The 18,268-nt window shown below is 35.4% G+C and overlaps 1 protein-coding gene across 2 annotated transcripts in view; it reads right to left on the reverse strand.

The window, feature by feature from the left end:
- Positions 1–227: 227 nt before the first annotated feature.
- RPGRIP1L (RPGRIP1 like) overlaps positions 228–18,268 on the reverse strand; it is a 69,005-nt gene continuing 50,964 nt past the window's right edge. For both annotated transcript variants that reach the window (XM_054169974.1, XM_054169973.1), the window contains exons 24-27: positions 17,438–17,621; positions 12,026–12,110; positions 5,140–5,273; positions 228–2,512 (exon numbers count right to left, since the gene is read on the reverse strand). In XM_054169974.1, the coding sequence (XP_054025949.1) occupies positions 2,409–2,512; positions 5,140–5,273; positions 12,026–12,110; positions 17,438–17,621 (507 nt within the window). In that variant the 3' untranslated portion in view covers positions 228–2,408. The remainder of the gene's footprint in view (positions 2,513–5,139; positions 5,274–12,025; positions 12,111–17,437; positions 17,622–18,268) is intronic.

Genomic DNA, 18,268 nt, shown 5'->3' on the forward strand with positions numbered 1-18,268 from the left:
GAATGGAAATCAAGATTTTATTTTTGGGTTTGTTTTTTTTCCTGTCAATCCAAACCTGAGCAATCGTGAGCCTTTTAACGAAGTTTAGGAACCTGAGGCAAACTATCCACGTTAACACTGTTGTCACTGAGAACACTTAACACGATGTAACCAAATGTCAACTGGGACATTTTGCAGTAACTTACCAAAGAAGTCTGTGTTTAATGCATATATGAACGCTCGGTTTCTAGGTTTTCAGCTTCAGATGGAGAAGATTAAGTGCTAAGGGTGTTACTGTAAATGTTTAAGTGAGATGAACATCACTGATTTTCTAATTTTACCACATGGTTTATTTCAGAAGAAAACAAGCACCAGTTAACATAGTTCTCCTGCAAGTCAGTAAACAGGCACACATGAAAACTCAATACAATTTGCTTCTTTGTTTATGTGCAGGATATTTAGTTTGGTTTGCAAAGTATTAGAAGAATAATAAGAACCTCCTGACAGAATACCGCAACTAAATTTCTCAAAAGCCACTCGGTTAATCTCAGTGTTCCATCTAGCTGTTTCAAATTATTGTAATGTATAATAACAGTCTTATTGACAATACAGATCCACAGAGCCAAAAAAAGCTAGAAATGGTGGCCAAAATGATGAACTAAGCGCCAGCCCAATGACAACAAACATATGGCCATTAACTGAAGAATGGAGGGGTTTAGGAATGCAGCTGTCTGTGGTCTCCTAAAAGTTCCAGAGGAATTAAATGCCATGAGGATTAGCAAAGCCTGGATAAAAAGTACTACTGAAGATGGCAGAGCCTAAAATGGAGTCCACTATCGGTTCCTGTTGGAATTCTGAGATTTCTGTGGTCAGAATATATTCGTTCCGTTGGCCTCAGAACGTACATCAACAAATTAATATTGTATGGATGTCATTTCAAAGCCTACTGAAGACGAAGAGCCATTATTGAAGCCATTAGAGCACAGCTGGTTCAAACTATATGCAGATATTCATACTTGAATTTCTGCACTATAGCTGTGGGTTTTTTTCTGTTGAACTGTAATGAATTGTCTCATAATCTATTCCATCTTCTTGCCATTAGCAGGCTTTGAATGTTCACAAATAGGAGCAAAGAACTCATTTTCCAGAGCTTTAATCACACAAAGAGGGAATGCCTAATTCTCTAAATGAAATGGTCTGTGATCACTGAAGCAGAGATTTAATATATCACGGCAAATTAGGTATATTTTAATAAATTACTTATCTCTCTGAATGCTTTACATATGCTTATGAAGAAACATAGCCTGTTTGCAAACAGTGGAAATCCACAGCCTATAAAATCCTTTGAAGAAAACGACAAATAAAAAAGAAAATTAAAAAACTAAATGTATTATATCCTTGTTCTCAGCAGACGATCCTTTTGCAGCATTGATTCACAGCTCCATTAAAAATATCAATTAAATCCTTCACCGAGATTGGTTAAAAGCTGGAAATTAACTTTCCAAGCTAGACACTGGTTATTCAGATATAACAATTCATTGTGTATGTTTGATGTAAGTTCTAAAAGGCACAAACATCAAATGAAAACAAAGTTGCCCGTCCCTACCGCTCAAACTAGGTGAAGCAAAATCTGATACTGTATGGCTTCTTTTTGTACTTTGACAGATGTTGGCTGAAAGCAAGTCTCTTACTGTACAGTAAAATAATTGTGCCTGCCTTCCTCCTACTTCAAATCAGGATAATCATAAACAGCTGATTATAATGTTAGCAGAAGGGTAAAAGTTATTTAAAAAAAGGTTGCAGTAATTTAATAAGTCCTGCAACTAGCCTCATTTTTTATATTTAATTGATAGGAACCGCATGCATCAAAGAAAACACATACTGAGATTTAATGTGCATAAAATGGATATTAGCATTTTAAAGAGGCAGATTAACACATTAATCCAAGTAATTTTCATATATTGCTTTTAATAAAATCTTCACAGTATAAAATTCTTAATGAGGCTAATCACAGGCATTCCATTTAGTGGGGTGATTAGGGATAACATAAAAGTATTTTTAATCAGTTTTCTAAGGCTTATGGGTTTTTTATTAAAAATTAAAAATTTGACTTGCATTTTTATTACTGGTTTATGTAGGAAAAGATCTTGAAAATGCAAATAAAGCACATCATTCAATCATGTAGGTATTAATTATTTACAAGACACTGTCCATTGTGGAGAGATTCTTAGCCTTAGGGGGGAAATATAAAAACAAACAGACTAAAAAGTATACAAAACTTTACAACTACAAATCAAGCATCCTTTTCATATAAATTATACATTCAATATACTGTAAGAATTACAAAGATCTCATCTTTGAAGCACTATCAAGCATTTATTTATACTGGGAGAAGGAACTTCTGTAGGCAAACTTCCCTTTCATGCCTCCTAGTCATCTTTGCATTCCTCATAGACTGAATGCAGCGCATGGAGGGCTTCCACTGTTACTTTGAGCTTTCCAATTACTGCACTATCATCTTGTGAATCGAAAACTAGAAAGGAAACATCAGAAAACAGCATTAGCGATTTCATTTAAGGTTTTGCTTTTGTTCTGGACAGATTAAAAGGCACCTAGCATATGCTTTTAAAAGGAGAATGAATAAATAAATAAATAAATAAGAAATCTTCCTGCTCTGGCACTGAGACCATGGAGAACTGAGCACCCTACGAACTAGAATGTACATCAATAAAAGTATTAGCATTGACATCAACTTTGAAATAGTATCTGCATAATTGCCTATGTACATTAATTACTATCCACAACAAGTAAATATACATTTGCCAAACTCTTTTTAAGTATGCATATATGTCTCCAATAGAGTTTTAAGTAAACAATACACCAATTAATGCATTTTCTACACTGTATATGAGCACTCCAAACAAGCCTGGACAGCTACTAGTATTTAAGTAGTAAATTGTTGGGGTTTTTAATCTTGTTGGTTCAGTGCAAAATTATTTTAATTCCAGGCTTCTGTGTGTTGTAAAATAAACAAGTGTAGACAAAGATGGTACTTCCCCTAGACTAAAAGATTTAACTACCTTCATCTTTGTGTATGGGGGTTTTAAAGTGGTATTTGAAGTTTCTATTTTACAGACATTAGCTAACATGATTTAAAATTGCACACTCTTACAATATCTAAGTAAGCCTAGAAGGCCACAATTTCTGCTGCTGTGATTAAAAACATGCTGCTAACAGTCAAAAATGAGGCTCTTTCCTAGTCCTGCATAAAAAGCTGCCTAATATGACTCTATAAAGAATTTGAATAAAAACAAATAATCTTGACAGCACGTCTTTTTAAAGCAACTTATAGAGCAGACAAATGGCAGGGTCATGTATTTAAACTGGGATAAGTACTCTGGGACATGCAAAGATACTGCATGCCACAACTTCTTGGCTGCTGGGACAATTTAGAAGAGGTTTGGAAAAGGAAAAACTTGGGATAAACCTTCCATCATTTACTTTGTTGATAGAGCTATTATAGGACAGATTGGAAGCTATTCTTAGAGATTCAAACCTTTTGCATATCCTTGGACAAATCACTTAGTGAACCGCTAACTTAAAGCGCAGACTTCGGAGGACATTCTTTTTACTTAAAAGAATGGTAGGATAACTGCAACATGTAATGCACATAAAGTAAAAATTAGTTCAAATGTCTTATGATTAGGGTAAGAAATGCTCCTCACAGTATTATAGTAGTTGTCACTACACAGTAATGATTACCTTTTGACAGAACAGCTGATAACAAAAAACCCCAGTCTTTCCAGTCATGGTAATTATCTCACCTGACAATTAGGAGTTTTAAGAGTTTTGTGAAAGGTGACTTTCAAGGACACAAAATTACATCACTAATCAATCTCATCAAATGGGAAGTATGGCCATAAAATCCACAACAAAAACAATTTTCCAGTGAGAGACTATGAAATACCTTTTTGGAGATGTGCTTTCGTACAAATACTCGGAGAAAAGAGTAAGTGGCTCAGCACAGTAAGAAGTGCATCAAATTTGTGTATTATTTTTCCAGGGTATGTAAATTTCATTCTTCTTAGAATATTCTTTATTGTGTTCCTAGAGCTTTGATGCATACTTTGAGTATTTTAGCTACAGCATGGATGTAAATCATGCATCCTATTGGGAATGGATAAGAAAAACTTATTTCTTTCCCTCCCTACTCAGCTCCCCACCACTCAAGGTATGCTAATTAGGCACAGCAGAAGGAGCAGCAAAGTCACAATATGCTGGCATTCTGCTAGGGCTAACCAGAACTACAAAGAGTTCCTTGCAATTGTGGGTGCACTGTATTTAGTCATCAAGCTGGTCCACTTATTGCTACAGAAGAACAACTGTTTCATAACAGATATCCTCTCAGCTTCTTCACTGAGCTTTACCACAATGCAGAAGGATGATGGAGAGGAACAAATAATACCATTGATGACCATGTCCCTGCTACCCTGAGGAAAAGGAAAGTCTAAGCAAGGAAAGTATTTTCCTCACTATATATGAAATGACCAAGCAGGCTTCTTGAGTCTTCTTATCAGTACTACAAAAATGCTCTGGTTAAGACCCAGGCAACAGGAGATTCCACACCTCCTACTCACTTTACCTTGCTTTAATGAGTTGCAGTAAAAGTGTGGTCACAGTCCGTTACAGAAAGATGCTTACTCAAAACTGAGACCTAACTAAAGCCACCAGTAGCCCATATTGTCTCAGATACGGTTTTCATATGGAGGACACAAGCTTGGGGATTATAACAGAACCTCAAATGAGTTCCTCAAAGATACAGACATCAGCAATACAGAGTGACATAAATTTTATTAACAAAACAGATACATATAACCTTACTAGCATGAAGTATGTAGTAAAAAATAGGTAATTAGACTAAGTGAGCATGTTCTAATAGTTCTTAGGTTTCATTAACTACTGTGAGCTGGAGATGCTGCTTGGTTTTGTTGTGTCTTTTGAAACAGATTTGTGCACAGTTTTTGCAAATATGAAAGCCATTAGTTAGTATTTAAGAATTTCTTATTGAAAAAAATGTCAATTACTTGCACAGTGAGACCTGAAAAGTAGAGGTTCAACAAATAATTTTTATGGTATGAGCAAGTAATCTCTAAAATTTACCTTCAATATCTTGCTCAATGATGTCTCTCTGCTTCTGGAGTATCTCTCTCAAACTGACATAAGCAAATCCAATATCTTCACATTCAAGATCCTGTTCATCTTCTGGGGGATCACTGACAACTGTAAATTGTAGGCTAAGCATAAAAAAAAAAAAGAATAATTTAACATTCAAAATAGGTTGAAAATGAACTAAAAAAAAAGGAGGTAAATCCAACACTATTTCACCAGTCAAATACAAACCACAACTGTTATCAACATTTCCTGTGACAAGAATAATTAGAGACCTTTCTTTCAAATCTTCCTTCTTTTGTAGAAGGACAGAGAGGCTGCAACCACAGATCTGCTGGCTTAGAAAACTGTTTCATTTCCCCCCCCCACCTGGTGGCACAATTTTTGTTCATATGGCAGTGACAAGCAGAAGAATCTAAAGATCAAAAGACTTGTTCACATTTCAATCTTTCAAGTCTGCTTAGCTCAGCTGCTGAATCAGCTGTTCTAGTCACTTCATTTCTTTATATTTACCCCTATAGGTAAAAATCAAGATTGTATCTATGTACTTTGAGGCTTTTATAGCAAAATTCAATTACACAAACATCTAAAAATGTAGTTAGGGTGTTTTGGCAGGTTATTTTTGTAGGTTTGTTTGGGTTTTTTAATTTATTTTTGTTGTCTAACTTTTTACTGTGTTGACTGCAAACGCAATTCATTTTATGTCAAGAACTAAAACCAAATCATAAGCAGTAACAGAAGGTTTTGAATTAAAGGTAATTAATTATGTTTTGCTGGTTAAAACTTCTTAGTACCATAAACTTGTTATGAAGTTCAACTACTTCAATTCAGTACTTAAAGCTGCTTAAGATGAACCTGTATCATTATTTCAGCTTTGATGAAGAACATGCTTATTAAGGGAAACTTCTCAGTTGTCCCCGGTTATGGTGCTTTGCATACTAGTCTTGGAACGTGCCAATTGGATTCCTGTTGGACTGAACCAAACTAAGCTGAAGGTGTGCTGCAGGAGTACCTACCCCAACACATCCCACTGCAACAGCCATTCAGTGAGTGGGATCAACTTCTGAATTCTAAAAATCATCCTAAAATTCAATGTACTGTAAATATCAGACCACTAGCAACAACTGCTTTGTGCTAGAGATTCTTTAGTCTGCATCACTTGATAATTTAGATCTAGCCTTAGTAAATTTTAAGCTGTGGTTTTTCTTGACTTTGCACTGAGTGTTTTGGGAGACATGAAATAAATAATTGAGAAAGACAAACTATATCAAACCTTTTCCTGATATCAGAAATACTAACCATATTCAGTAAACAAAGTATTTCCAAACATCAGCTGTAAAGGTATTCAATATTTAGCTGAAAGTTACTGAGAATTTCCACACCTCATTTAGATACCTGGAGATCATATTCTAGCCAACAACACATTCCACAAAAATATCAAGGATCTAAAGGCAGTTCTCTCAAAATAGTATCTTTCTCATGTTGTCTTGTGTATTCATTATTTAAAGTTGGAGCTTACACAGCAATTTGTGCTGCACCTGTTCATTCTGACCAACACATCTCATATTTTATCTTTGTTATTCTGTTCCTGGTTTACACATAAAACCGACTCATAGGTACAGCCTGGATAAAAAGGCCTTTGAGTATGTACCATGCTGTCTAAATGCAGCTTGTTTGTCCATCCCAAACATCTAAGCCAAATAACTATACAAAATATTTGCATCTCTTCTGTGAACTTCAATTACATTCATTGCATCCAAGTATAGCTTTTCTTTTAAACACATAATTCCAGTATTGTGCTGGAGCTGACTTGAGTTAGTGGCTTGTGCTGAGGCCAAAAACACCAAGACTGACAAAATGACAGGAATTCAGAGTTAACTACTTTCTTGGTATGTCTTGGCACTGTTGTTTAAACTGTGACTGCTTGTGAGCTTTACAGCCTAAAAATGTTACAATAAGCGTAGTTCCAAATGAGTAACAATCAAGTTGTGCAAAATCCAAGTCTACAAGAAAGGATATCACAGAGAAAATTTAATCAAATCTTCCTAAATAATTTTAAACATAACAACTGCTTTTATAGCAGTTTATTTTGTGCTTGGCTCTTATTAACATATATTTACTACACAAAATATCTACGTAACCATTTGTTTGTCACCAAAACCAGACACCCACTGAAAATATGGGACTTGAAAAAAAGAGACTTCTGGAAGCTAGAAAAGGAAAAATATCACAGCTATTTCCAACAGCAGGTGGCTGGATTGAGCATAATGGATCTAATTTAAGATTTTGGCATGGAGCTAAACAGCAGCAAAACTGCCAAAACTCAAATCAAACAGAAACAAACACTTATATGTGCAAGATAAATAAAAACTGATGGTCATTTCTTATGATTCAGAGTCAATGTTATGTGAAATCAACTGGAGAAACCAGCTTAGCATTTAAGAGAGTGATAGACGAGGAGATTAGTGCTGGATTTATTTTTATCATGTAAAGGTACCAACTACTACTGAAATTTTCACTAAACGAAAAGCAGGCACAGTAACATCTGGGACAAAGTATCAATGGAATTATGGAGTTGCCCATATTGGTCCACTTTCTGGCTCAGATCATGCGCAAGTATTTTACATGAACAGAACAAGCCTCAACCGAACACATCAAAAGAGCTGCACCTCTAACATCTTAAGAGTTCCAATATGCCAAAAAGATCATAATATTGGATTAAATCTTTGCTGCTAATCAGGAAGGAGATTTGAACCTGGGATCCCATGGGAATTTCCCAACTACCAGACTGCAAGAATGGTACCACAATCCCTTTGAATTTTTTATTTAAAAAAAATATTACAAATGCTTTCAGCTTGGAAAATACTTAAATATGACATTCAGCATGCATTAACTTGTTTTCCCTATATACCAACAATTCCAAGAGTTTTCATTTCAGGTTGAATTGGATAAAAATAAAGACAGTTTCCATTGCCTTGGAACATACTGCACATGAAGAGACTCCTCAGTCCGCTTCAGCACAGAATGCACAAACAGGCTGCTAGCATCCCATCTTACCTTACACTGCCTTACTTATGTAAGAAACTGATGGAAGTTGGAATATTGAATTCATACTAGGACTTGTTACGTCAATAAAGCTAAGTATAGCACTCCTCTCCCATACTCTTCTGTAGGATCCTACACTTTCCGCCTAGCTCACTTCTACCCAGCTTTTCTGTAACACCAGAAACAGAGTATATCTTTTCCTTGCAGGAATTCCATGCCTACTAACAAAATGAGAACAAATTTTGACATCCTTGTTAGAAATACTGAGTGGGAAGATACTTGCTATCTACTGGAAGAAAGACTAAAGAACTAAACAAAACTCGTCTGCTAATAAAGGGGCAAAAGAAGGGGGAGTGAAAAAAAAACAAAACCAGAGAAAAAAATAGTAATTGCTTTATGTTAAAACACACTTTGCAGTGAAGCAGAACAGCTTGGACAAATATTTATTGTTCTTGTTATGATAACACTTAAAAGGTTTTATCACCAGCAGGGAACTTGGAGTGCCTGGACAAAAGCTCTGAAGCTCTAATTCTTCATTACAGAGACGAATCATTTGCAGGCAGCCAGGAGAAAACCTTGTGTGTTCACAAGAGTATATTAATGTGAAGCTAACACTTTACACATGCTTTACACACCTATAACATGGATGCATAGATTTAGTCACTGGAGAACAATGATTTCATATAGCCAGTTCCTTGGAATAGAAATCATACCCTACTAAGAAATGATGCACCTGTCAGGAACAGCCTGGAAACCTCTTGCATAAACCTGTTCACTCTTGTTATCACAGCAGGGTGACTGTTAGAAGAATGGATTCCTCCATTCTTCACATATGTCTCTTTTGACACATGTCAGAAGAGCATATAGTCTACCACCAGGTCTGAAAGCATTGCAAGCAAAACCTGGCATGAAGAATCAGGTTGTTGCTCGATATGGCCCAAATTTCTACTGTCTTAAAATGCTGAAAGGCAACAGTAGAAAACAAACAAAGAAAACCATGACACAGTTACAGTAAGTTAAATGGACTGCCAGAAATCCCTCCTCTTATTAATTCATTTAAAGATTTGAAGGTGTCATAACTATGGGGTTCAGATGATAAAACCAAATAATATATATATTTTTTAAATTTTACAAATATTAGTAAGTATAGCTTCCTAACCTCAGTAAAGACTGTAATTTGAGCCCCTGTTATACAGAGAAAGAAATGAAAAAGAGCAGCTATCCATTTTACAATACAGCTATAAGAAACAAGCAGGTGTTCTGTCAGAATTTCCACACTAAGGATAGAGACATTGTCTGAAAACAAAAAGACAAAGATGCTTGTCAAGGGAGGAAGATCATCTCTGTGGTATACAACAATTACTAACCTAAATAAGATTTCAAACAGTCCTCATCCTGTCTCATGCTTATATATTTTCCATTTTACATCATTCTATTTAGCAGTGTTTTTTTCTCAAATACTGAATATTCCTAAATTTTCTGCCACTAAAGCTATTTATTCAAATATGGCACCAAAAAAAATCAACATTTCTAATAACCACTACAATGATTCCATATCAAGACATGAAATTCAAAGAAGAGAAAGTTATGGTTTGAAATCTTATTTTTTAAGGAACACTAAACCCCACACCCCAAAGATTTTGTATTGGATATTATGAAAAGTTTTTCCCCTGAATGTGTTGTCAAGCCCTGGAACAGGTTGTCCAGAGAAGAGGGTCAGTTGCCATCCATGGAGGTATTTAAAAGATGTGTAGATGTGGCACCTGGGGACATGGTTTAGTGGTGGACTTGGCAGTGTTAGGTTAATAGTTGGACTTGATTTTAAAGTTCTTTTCCAACCAAAATGATTCTATGAGATCAACATACTTTCCCCATATAAATTCCATGAGAATCTACGTTCATTTATTTCTAGAGTATAAACTAAGAGTATAAAGCTGTGAAATACAGTATTTTCAAGGCCAAGTTGGCTCCTGTTTCAGGTATAGGATCAGGCTAAATTTGCATCTTTGGCTTAACAGTAATTTTATGTATTCCATTAATATCTCTTTTAACACCTGAGAATAAGCTTTTTTCAAGGGATATTCATTAAAGTGCCTCTCCTTTTAGAAGACAAAAATGCATCTATTTATTCACGTTCTAATATGGGCTCAATGCTTATGAGTATTATTTGTAACAGCATTTACTCTGACAGGAGAAAGTTAATACACCACTTAAACATAATAAACTATTTATACTCCTATAATCTGGCACAGTACAAACACCAATAAAGTGTCAGGCTAAACCATGTGTAGCCAATTTTCAATGATATTTATATCCTTGATAATTTAGTTTCCTGAGCTTTAAAGCATTAGTTTAGTTCAGTTCCTGTTTCAGCTGAAAAAGTTCTGATATTAGTTTGTAAGGCTTGTGATAGAAAACACGTGTTGAAGATATAACCAGGACAGGTTTAAAATGCATAGAGTTGAAAACATTTGGGGTATAGGCAGAATCTTTCCATAAATTTTGTTTCCTGGTGGTTCTCTTGCTAGGATAAAGTAGGGACCTGGACTGCTGATGAACTTTCTGCCCTGCTATCTAGTCAACACAGAACTGAAATTTCACCAGACCAAACTAGACATCCAATAAATGCAGCAAACAACCTATTGAGTAACCTAAAGGACAGCACTATGATGGTTCATGTAGAAGACGGATTCTGTGGTGGGAAAAAGCTTGTCGCTGTTATTTTACCTTATTTTTGCCTTAAGTATGTTAGATATTTAGTCCAGATATCTAAGTATTTATAGGTGAAATTGCAGCCCACAGACTAGCTGTTTCCCTTTGTTGAATTATCCCTCAGGAAGAAAAGAATATTTTATCCTCAGTATTGTTTAATTCTTAGTAGAACAGGTTGCCCATTTTCCTCACCGATATGGTAAAATAAGTCTTCTGCTTGCTTAGCAAATGTTTCGGTATATTTCCATCACAACAAGAAATCATTGCTCCATTCCATTAAAAGCTGTTTTCTGGCCAACACATGAAACTCAGCTTCAGGAAAGAAATGGAATGAAGAGAGATCACTCTCTCACGGCAGAGCGAATCTGTGATTTGTAAATAATTACTTATTTAAAAGATTTACAAAGAACTCCTACACTTCAAATATAATCAGAAGGTAGTCTACTCTTCTGCAAATTAAAGGAATCTCTAAATTAGTAATTGTTCCATTTAAAATGAGTATTGACCTTCTAGAGAAAAGAGAATCACAGGATGCCATCCATTCTCTCAAAGTAATGCACATGCCACCTCAGTAAAAAAATATAAGAACAAATTAATTATTATGAGCTTAGACAAGAATAATTTATACTCTTTCTCATATGTACTCATATAATAGCTGCCTGTTACATCTTTCCATCTATCCACCTATCTTTCCATCTACTTATGTTCTTGGAAATTGTTGGGCCAAGAACCACTTTCTGAAGCTCTTGCACTCCTTATAGTACTCTGAAAGTAACAGATCTAGTACCCTACCAACAGGTAGATACGTGCTTTTCCAATTTATTAGTGACAGAATGCATTTCTTTTTGCAAACCAGATTATTAAAAAAAAATAACCAAACCCCCAAAACAAACAAATGGAACCAAACCAACATGAATAGAGGTGAAAATATGCCATGCCACATGAACCCACTCAGGGAAGAAATGGAGATCAATCACATCAGAATGTAGGTATCATTCCTAGATGAAACAAATTTTTCTCTAGTTAGTTAGCTAAGTATTCAATTCTCAGAGATATCTCCTCAATAAAGTCAAACAAGGCAAACCACGAGCATTATTTACAAGGAACTTGTACAGAGTACCTGTCAGTATGCAGATTTGGCTTTAGAAGCATAGTCTTGAGATGCTCTCTTCTTGCACGATTATTTGCCTTATCCACATGTATCACTGCAAAGCAAATTGGAATTAAGATCACTAGTTATCAATTGGTTTTCATCTGTTAGAAGAAAGAGCACGAAGAACAAAAGAAAAATAAACATTTCTTTGCCTTGGCTTTCCTTTGGAAAAGCAGCAAGGTTGGAATCAAATTTGAAAGGTCATGTGATGTAACGGTGTGTCACTGGCAGGTTTATGTGCACACTGTCAAAAAAGATACAAGCGGCATCTAAGCATGCCACATAGCTGTCATCTTCTGTTAATGGCAATAGCAGTCATGATTTTAAAAGCCAGTGGTCTTTATTGCTTTGTATTTGAAGTGATTTACTGCATTTTCTTCCACTGAGGAAGCTAGTGATAATGATAATGTATGGCAGAGTGCTTGTCCTTTTTGACAGACTCAGTAATTTAATCCTCCTTTCCTGCCACAATATTTCAATAAGAGAAACATCTAGACCAATGGACTGGACAAAATCCACAGCCTGGCAAGTGTGTGCGAATGCTCTTAAGCCTTTTATTGTTTTAATTAAAAATACGAACACTAGGATTTGTTTTTAATTTTTGTCTTCTAGTAATGCTGCCACTGTACTCAGAAAAGCTGTTTTTTCACTCTCCACTTCACATGAAGGTTTCCTTTACCTATATGCTGACAAATCTTTAACGTATTTCATACTGTCTTCTACCACCCAAAATAAACTTATGCATAAAAAGAAATGAGGAATTCTGCCAAGGTTTAGAGAGTATTGGAATACGAATAGGAGTAGAAAACAGAGATGAGAAGGCTCACGTTAATTGTTTGCAGAGGGATTTATTGAGGTACATATCTCTATAAAAGTCCTTTTAGGCAGCACATCTTCCAGTGCTACTGGTTTGCCATTTTTCTCCAAAGCTACTCCTCAGACAGTAACTGGCCAGCAGAATTGCTATTAGAAATCAGTTACTTCCAGAAAACAGCCAGTACACTTGGTACCTGAACCATGCAGTTAGGAATCTGCAATTTAACACCTTTTTCTCCACTAACCGAAAGAAAAGTACTGGTGTTCTGTCTTGGACTCCTTACTTTCCAATCACCATATTCTCACTTTCTCAAGTTAAAAGGAGCTCGTGCTGCAATCTGCTGTTCTTTTGGGCATGTGGACGACTTTCCACATGTGCTACTCTCATGGCCAAGGGCTCCTGGGGCCACCACAGGAAGTGATGAGGAGGCAGCAGGGAGACAGATGGACAGCCAAAGAACTTCAAAGAAGCTGCCACATGAACAGATTCTTCCCTTTCCCTTAAGCATCTCAAATGGAATTTCCTAAGTTTACCAATTCTGTATTTAAAACAATTTAAAATGGAAATGGCACAAGAACTCCACTCATATCCGAGGAAAATGATTACCCACAGTGAAAATATATTTTTAAATCCCGATGGACACCATCCTTTCACATCACCCTTGAGTACTGCCTGAACCTAGAATTAATTATAGCATTGTTCCAAGGCATAGAACATCTCAGGTTTCCACACAATTAATTTCAAAAATTATTTAAAGAAGTGTCACAGTGTTGAGCTTGGAGAAAAGGAATAAACATAAAGAAGTACAATAATGGTTTCTGGTGCAAAGCCTTAACATTTTGGTTTGAGTTTTACTGAGGAATCCAGCATTCAGAATACGGAACTTCAAAACTTTAATTTTAACCAAAAATAAACACGTCGTCTTTCCCTCACCTCCTCTTCTTTTGGTCTGCTTACACTTGTACTACAAGCTGTTCACATAAGCACCTGTTCACTCAAGAGAAAGCTTTGCAACAATTAAATGTCACATAAAATCTTTGGAAAATTTTGTAAACCTTCCTTCTGTTGCTGTTGCCTGCTTTCTACAACTGTTGTACACAATGACAAGGACACCTTTCAGACCTTCTATCAATCTTACTTTCCAGTAACTTTCTTGCCATGTCAGCATTTTTAGGTAAGTTTTCATACTTAATATAACAGGAATGCTTTTTGTTACAACATTTGTAAACTTAGCTCTGTCATTTAAGCAATTGTGGCCTTGATAAGAAAAGTGTTTACTGAAATTAAAACATCAATAGATGCATTTGTACGTGAGAGCGACTGGGCTTTGCTGGCTTGGAGAAACAGGTTTCCCTTTGTTTTTCTGCCATTATGTTTACTTTGACGAGCACACTGTGACACAACTGGAAAGAATTTGTGGCACCCAATTTTAAACTGCAAGAAAAAGTTAAAATACAAATTCACTGCTTATTATGGTCTGTAACACAAACATTACAATCAAAACGTATCCTACCAAAAAATCAGAACCCTTCCTCTTTACCACCTTACAGCACAGAGACATGGTGTGAGCACAATTTGGCAAGCTCCATTTCTCTTTGAATATATGGGACCATAGTGTTTGGATGCATTCTTGGATATTCTTATAACTCTTTCCACCACTAACAAAGACAGCAGCTCCTTTCCTCAGCCAGTGTAGCCACTGGAAGATATAGCAATGTCATAGGAAATCAAGAGTTATGTGGCATAAGCTGAAAATGTATAAACTTCCCATTCATTTTCTTGGAAGAAAGAAAATTATCTTCTAACCATTCCTAGTCAAACAGTCATAACTGAGATAAACAATTAATGTCAAATTGCATGCTCTGACCTCTTGTGAGATGGGAAAACCATGTCCAGATCAGTGAAGTTCTATTACATCATGATTCTGTGAAGTTTCTGGAATCTTACATGTCAAGCACTGACAGTAAAGAATGTGTAAAACATATGGGGAAAGCTGAAATGTTTTAAAATGTAACAAATCTCATGGAACCTTCTGTATTATGCAAGATGTTTTTAAGAGTCAAGCTGTTCCATTTTAAAATAATATGTTTTATTTGTAAGAATTACTGATATTTTTAGATTACTTCTAGACCTACCCTAATTTTCTCTGTGCAAAAACCTAGAAGACTATTAGTCTCCTTCTAAGCTCAAAGTAAATTTCTTTCTACCCATGCAAATCTCATTTTTATTAAAGAAAATATTCAATTACCCTCAAATATTCAACATAGTCAAATCTAATTAGACATGAATAAGAGATGCAGTAAAGCTATAGTAAACACACAGGCAGATTTCATTACTATTTTCTTGGTGGCTTTCCTACTGACATTATCAAAAAGCAGACTCATTAGGTTTTCCACTCCCCTGTACGTGAAGCTAATCTTGAGCAGAAATCAGATGACCAATTATCTAAGCAAAACTCTGCAAATAACAGCAGTATTAGTATGATGCTATAGAATAGTCCTGGAGCAATTAAAACCAAACCTATTCATTAGGATATTTAAAAGCTTAAACAGTTATAGATTGATACTTATGCAGCAAATAAAAAACCCCAAATTTACTAAACCAGGTTTTGATTAGCAGAAATAACATTATACAGCAGGACCAGACTGGAAAGCCTTATGAATTAGTCTTTACAAAGCACTGTACTATTTTCAAATATCACAGTTTGAAATAAATTTGTTTCAGAATTTTCTTCAGAATTGAGTTTTCATTCTGTATTCATCATAACTGTGTTGCATTCTGCTAGCATAACTTTGCAGAGTTAATATTTAAAAACTAATACTATGCCTAGATCACATCAAGAATCAGAATTTTATACCATCTTCTGAATGTTTTTATATTCAAAGCAATGAGAATTCAAGAAGGAAGAAGAAAAAAATGTTAGAGAGCTTTTATAGGTTTATGTTATTATTTCAATGAGGTTTCAAAAAATTGTGTTTCAATTAAGCCTGCCTATGTAGAACATTTGGAAAAGTGTTTACTGTAGCTAGCAAAGCTGAATATTGTTCAGCTCATAAAAAGAGTTTTCACTTATCTGATGTCTCTGATGCCAGTAATCCCATTTGTTTGAATGGAAGTTAGCTCAGTGCATGAAAGTTTGCAGTATTACTAGTTTCTTTGTTTTCTTTATTTTCTTTCCCCCCCCCCTAAAGCCTTACAAAGATTTCTGTCTTTCTCAGAGTCACAGAAGTTAACCCATTGTGCCGTGTCCTTTCTCAAATGGGCAGACCCACTAGAGCAATCACAGAATCACAGAATGTTAGAGATTGGAAGGGACTCCAGAGATCATGGAGTCCAACCACCCTGTCAAAAGCAGGATCACCTAGGGTAGGCCACACAGGAATGCATCCACGTGAGTTTTGAAAGTCTCCAGAGGAGACTCCAGAACCTTCCTAGGCAGGCTGTTTCAGTGCTCCATCACCTTCACTGTAAAGAAGTTTCTCTTCAAGATGAGGTGAAGCCTTCTATGTTCAAGTTTGTAGAACATAAAAGGTTTGATTTATGTGATACCTATGAGGGATTTCAGTCTTCAGCTATGGGATAATATCACAGTTTGCATTAGGAGGATATAAATTCTTTGGCAAGCCTACCTCTAACATTGGGTTTCTGGATGGCAGCAGCTTTAAAGATTTCACTGTGACATCACTTCAGCAAAGCTACTTGTACAAAATTGTTTTTAAAAGAATGTTTACTTGGAATGTGTGTATGAATGGCATGTCACAAACAGAAATTGATTCACCTGCTCCAGGATACCCCCAGATAAAAATGCAAGACAGAGTTCAAAACAATATGAAGTACTCAGACTGAATCTTGAATGAAATAAACTTTCACAGAATAAAAAAAAAAAAGAAGTTAATAATTGAAATACTATGAAATAATTAACAAGAGAATTACCAATTACTACAAGAGTTTTGTGTATGCTATTAGTGTAAATTACAGGGGGTACTGACATGAAGTATTTTCAAATGTTCATTTGTGAGGTGACAGCATACGGAACATGCAGGATTAAGTATTATGAAGTAAATCACAATGAAATAGTATTAAACATGGCTGAATGATTTCCTGTTTCAAAAAGTTCTTATGAAAGGAAGACTGAGTATTCCCAAGTGATGATGAAGATCAATTACACATTTTCTCTTTTAAACAGTATTTTAGTTGCACATGGCTACATGGAATGTTTTTCTTTTGCTGTTATCATGTTCTTTTAAAAGGAATACATGAATTTTAGTTATGTGTTGCCTAATTTAAAATGCATATGCTAGCAGTACATTTAAATAGATTGCAATGTTAACGTTTCATACACAAGCCTACTTCAATAACTCATCTTATAGTCAATAATTGCATCCTTACCCCGTTTCTTATAAAATACCTTTAATATTTCCCCAAATAACTGGGAAATACACAAATACAATTAGCACACAGATAAATGCAATCATATGAAGGAAAGAGGCTATATTGGCAGGCATTTTCCTAAGACAGATTTAAGAGACAAACAAACCTGCTCAGGAATACAACATACTTACCACTGCTATAGTTAAAGTGAATCCTCTGACCACTTGTTGGTTTGGGAAGTGACAGTGGGGTCTCCTCTGCAAGGAAATTGTATAATCTGCATTCTACAAACAGCTGCTGTATACTTTCATCTGATGTGATTCGTGACTCAGTAAGACAAAGCGATATAATTTCAATCCGGATTTTTTCAGTTGCCTGTTTAAAAACAAAGTACAAACATAATACAGATTATTTTGTGTTTCTTGTAGTGTTACCATGAAGCAAGCAAACAGAGACACATGCAAATCACTGGCTATTGACTAATACCACTGACTGATTATTTTGATATAAACATAATGAGGTTGTTATGCCCCGGGGTTTGCAGTTAAGAATATTGTTGCAACAGACACCAATTTACATTTAGTGCTGAAAATATTTTTGCAATAGTAATATTCCACTGAAAAGATTAGGCTATAGTTATCTGCATGCACAAATGACATCTGAACCACTAATTTTAGTTGCCCTTATTATTAACTAGATAGTTGCTCGGCACCCACTGCAAACAACACTACACAATAAAAATCTATCAAGTCAGGAAGTAGTTTGGCGTGTAAAGTAACGTGGCATTTATGTGGAACTCAGCCTAACAGACTGAACTTTTCGAGCTAAATCAAATATACACCTAGTAGTTGAAATTAAAAATATTACAATAAATGTAATATCTCAATTCTTCATCACCAGAACCTTTTCTTATTAACTAAAATGACATCTTTCTGTTGCTTAGAAGCCACTGTTTCATACAGCTTTGGAAAGACTGCATTATTTGTGTACAGACACACTTTAAGAAGCTTTAAGTGGGAATG

Source organism: Dryobates pubescens, chromosome 19 (assembly GCF_014839835.1).
Source record: "Dryobates pubescens isolate bDryPub1 chromosome 19, bDryPub1.pri, whole genome shotgun sequence".
Taxonomy (NCBI): domain Eukaryota; kingdom Metazoa; phylum Chordata; class Aves; order Piciformes; family Picidae; genus Dryobates; species Dryobates pubescens.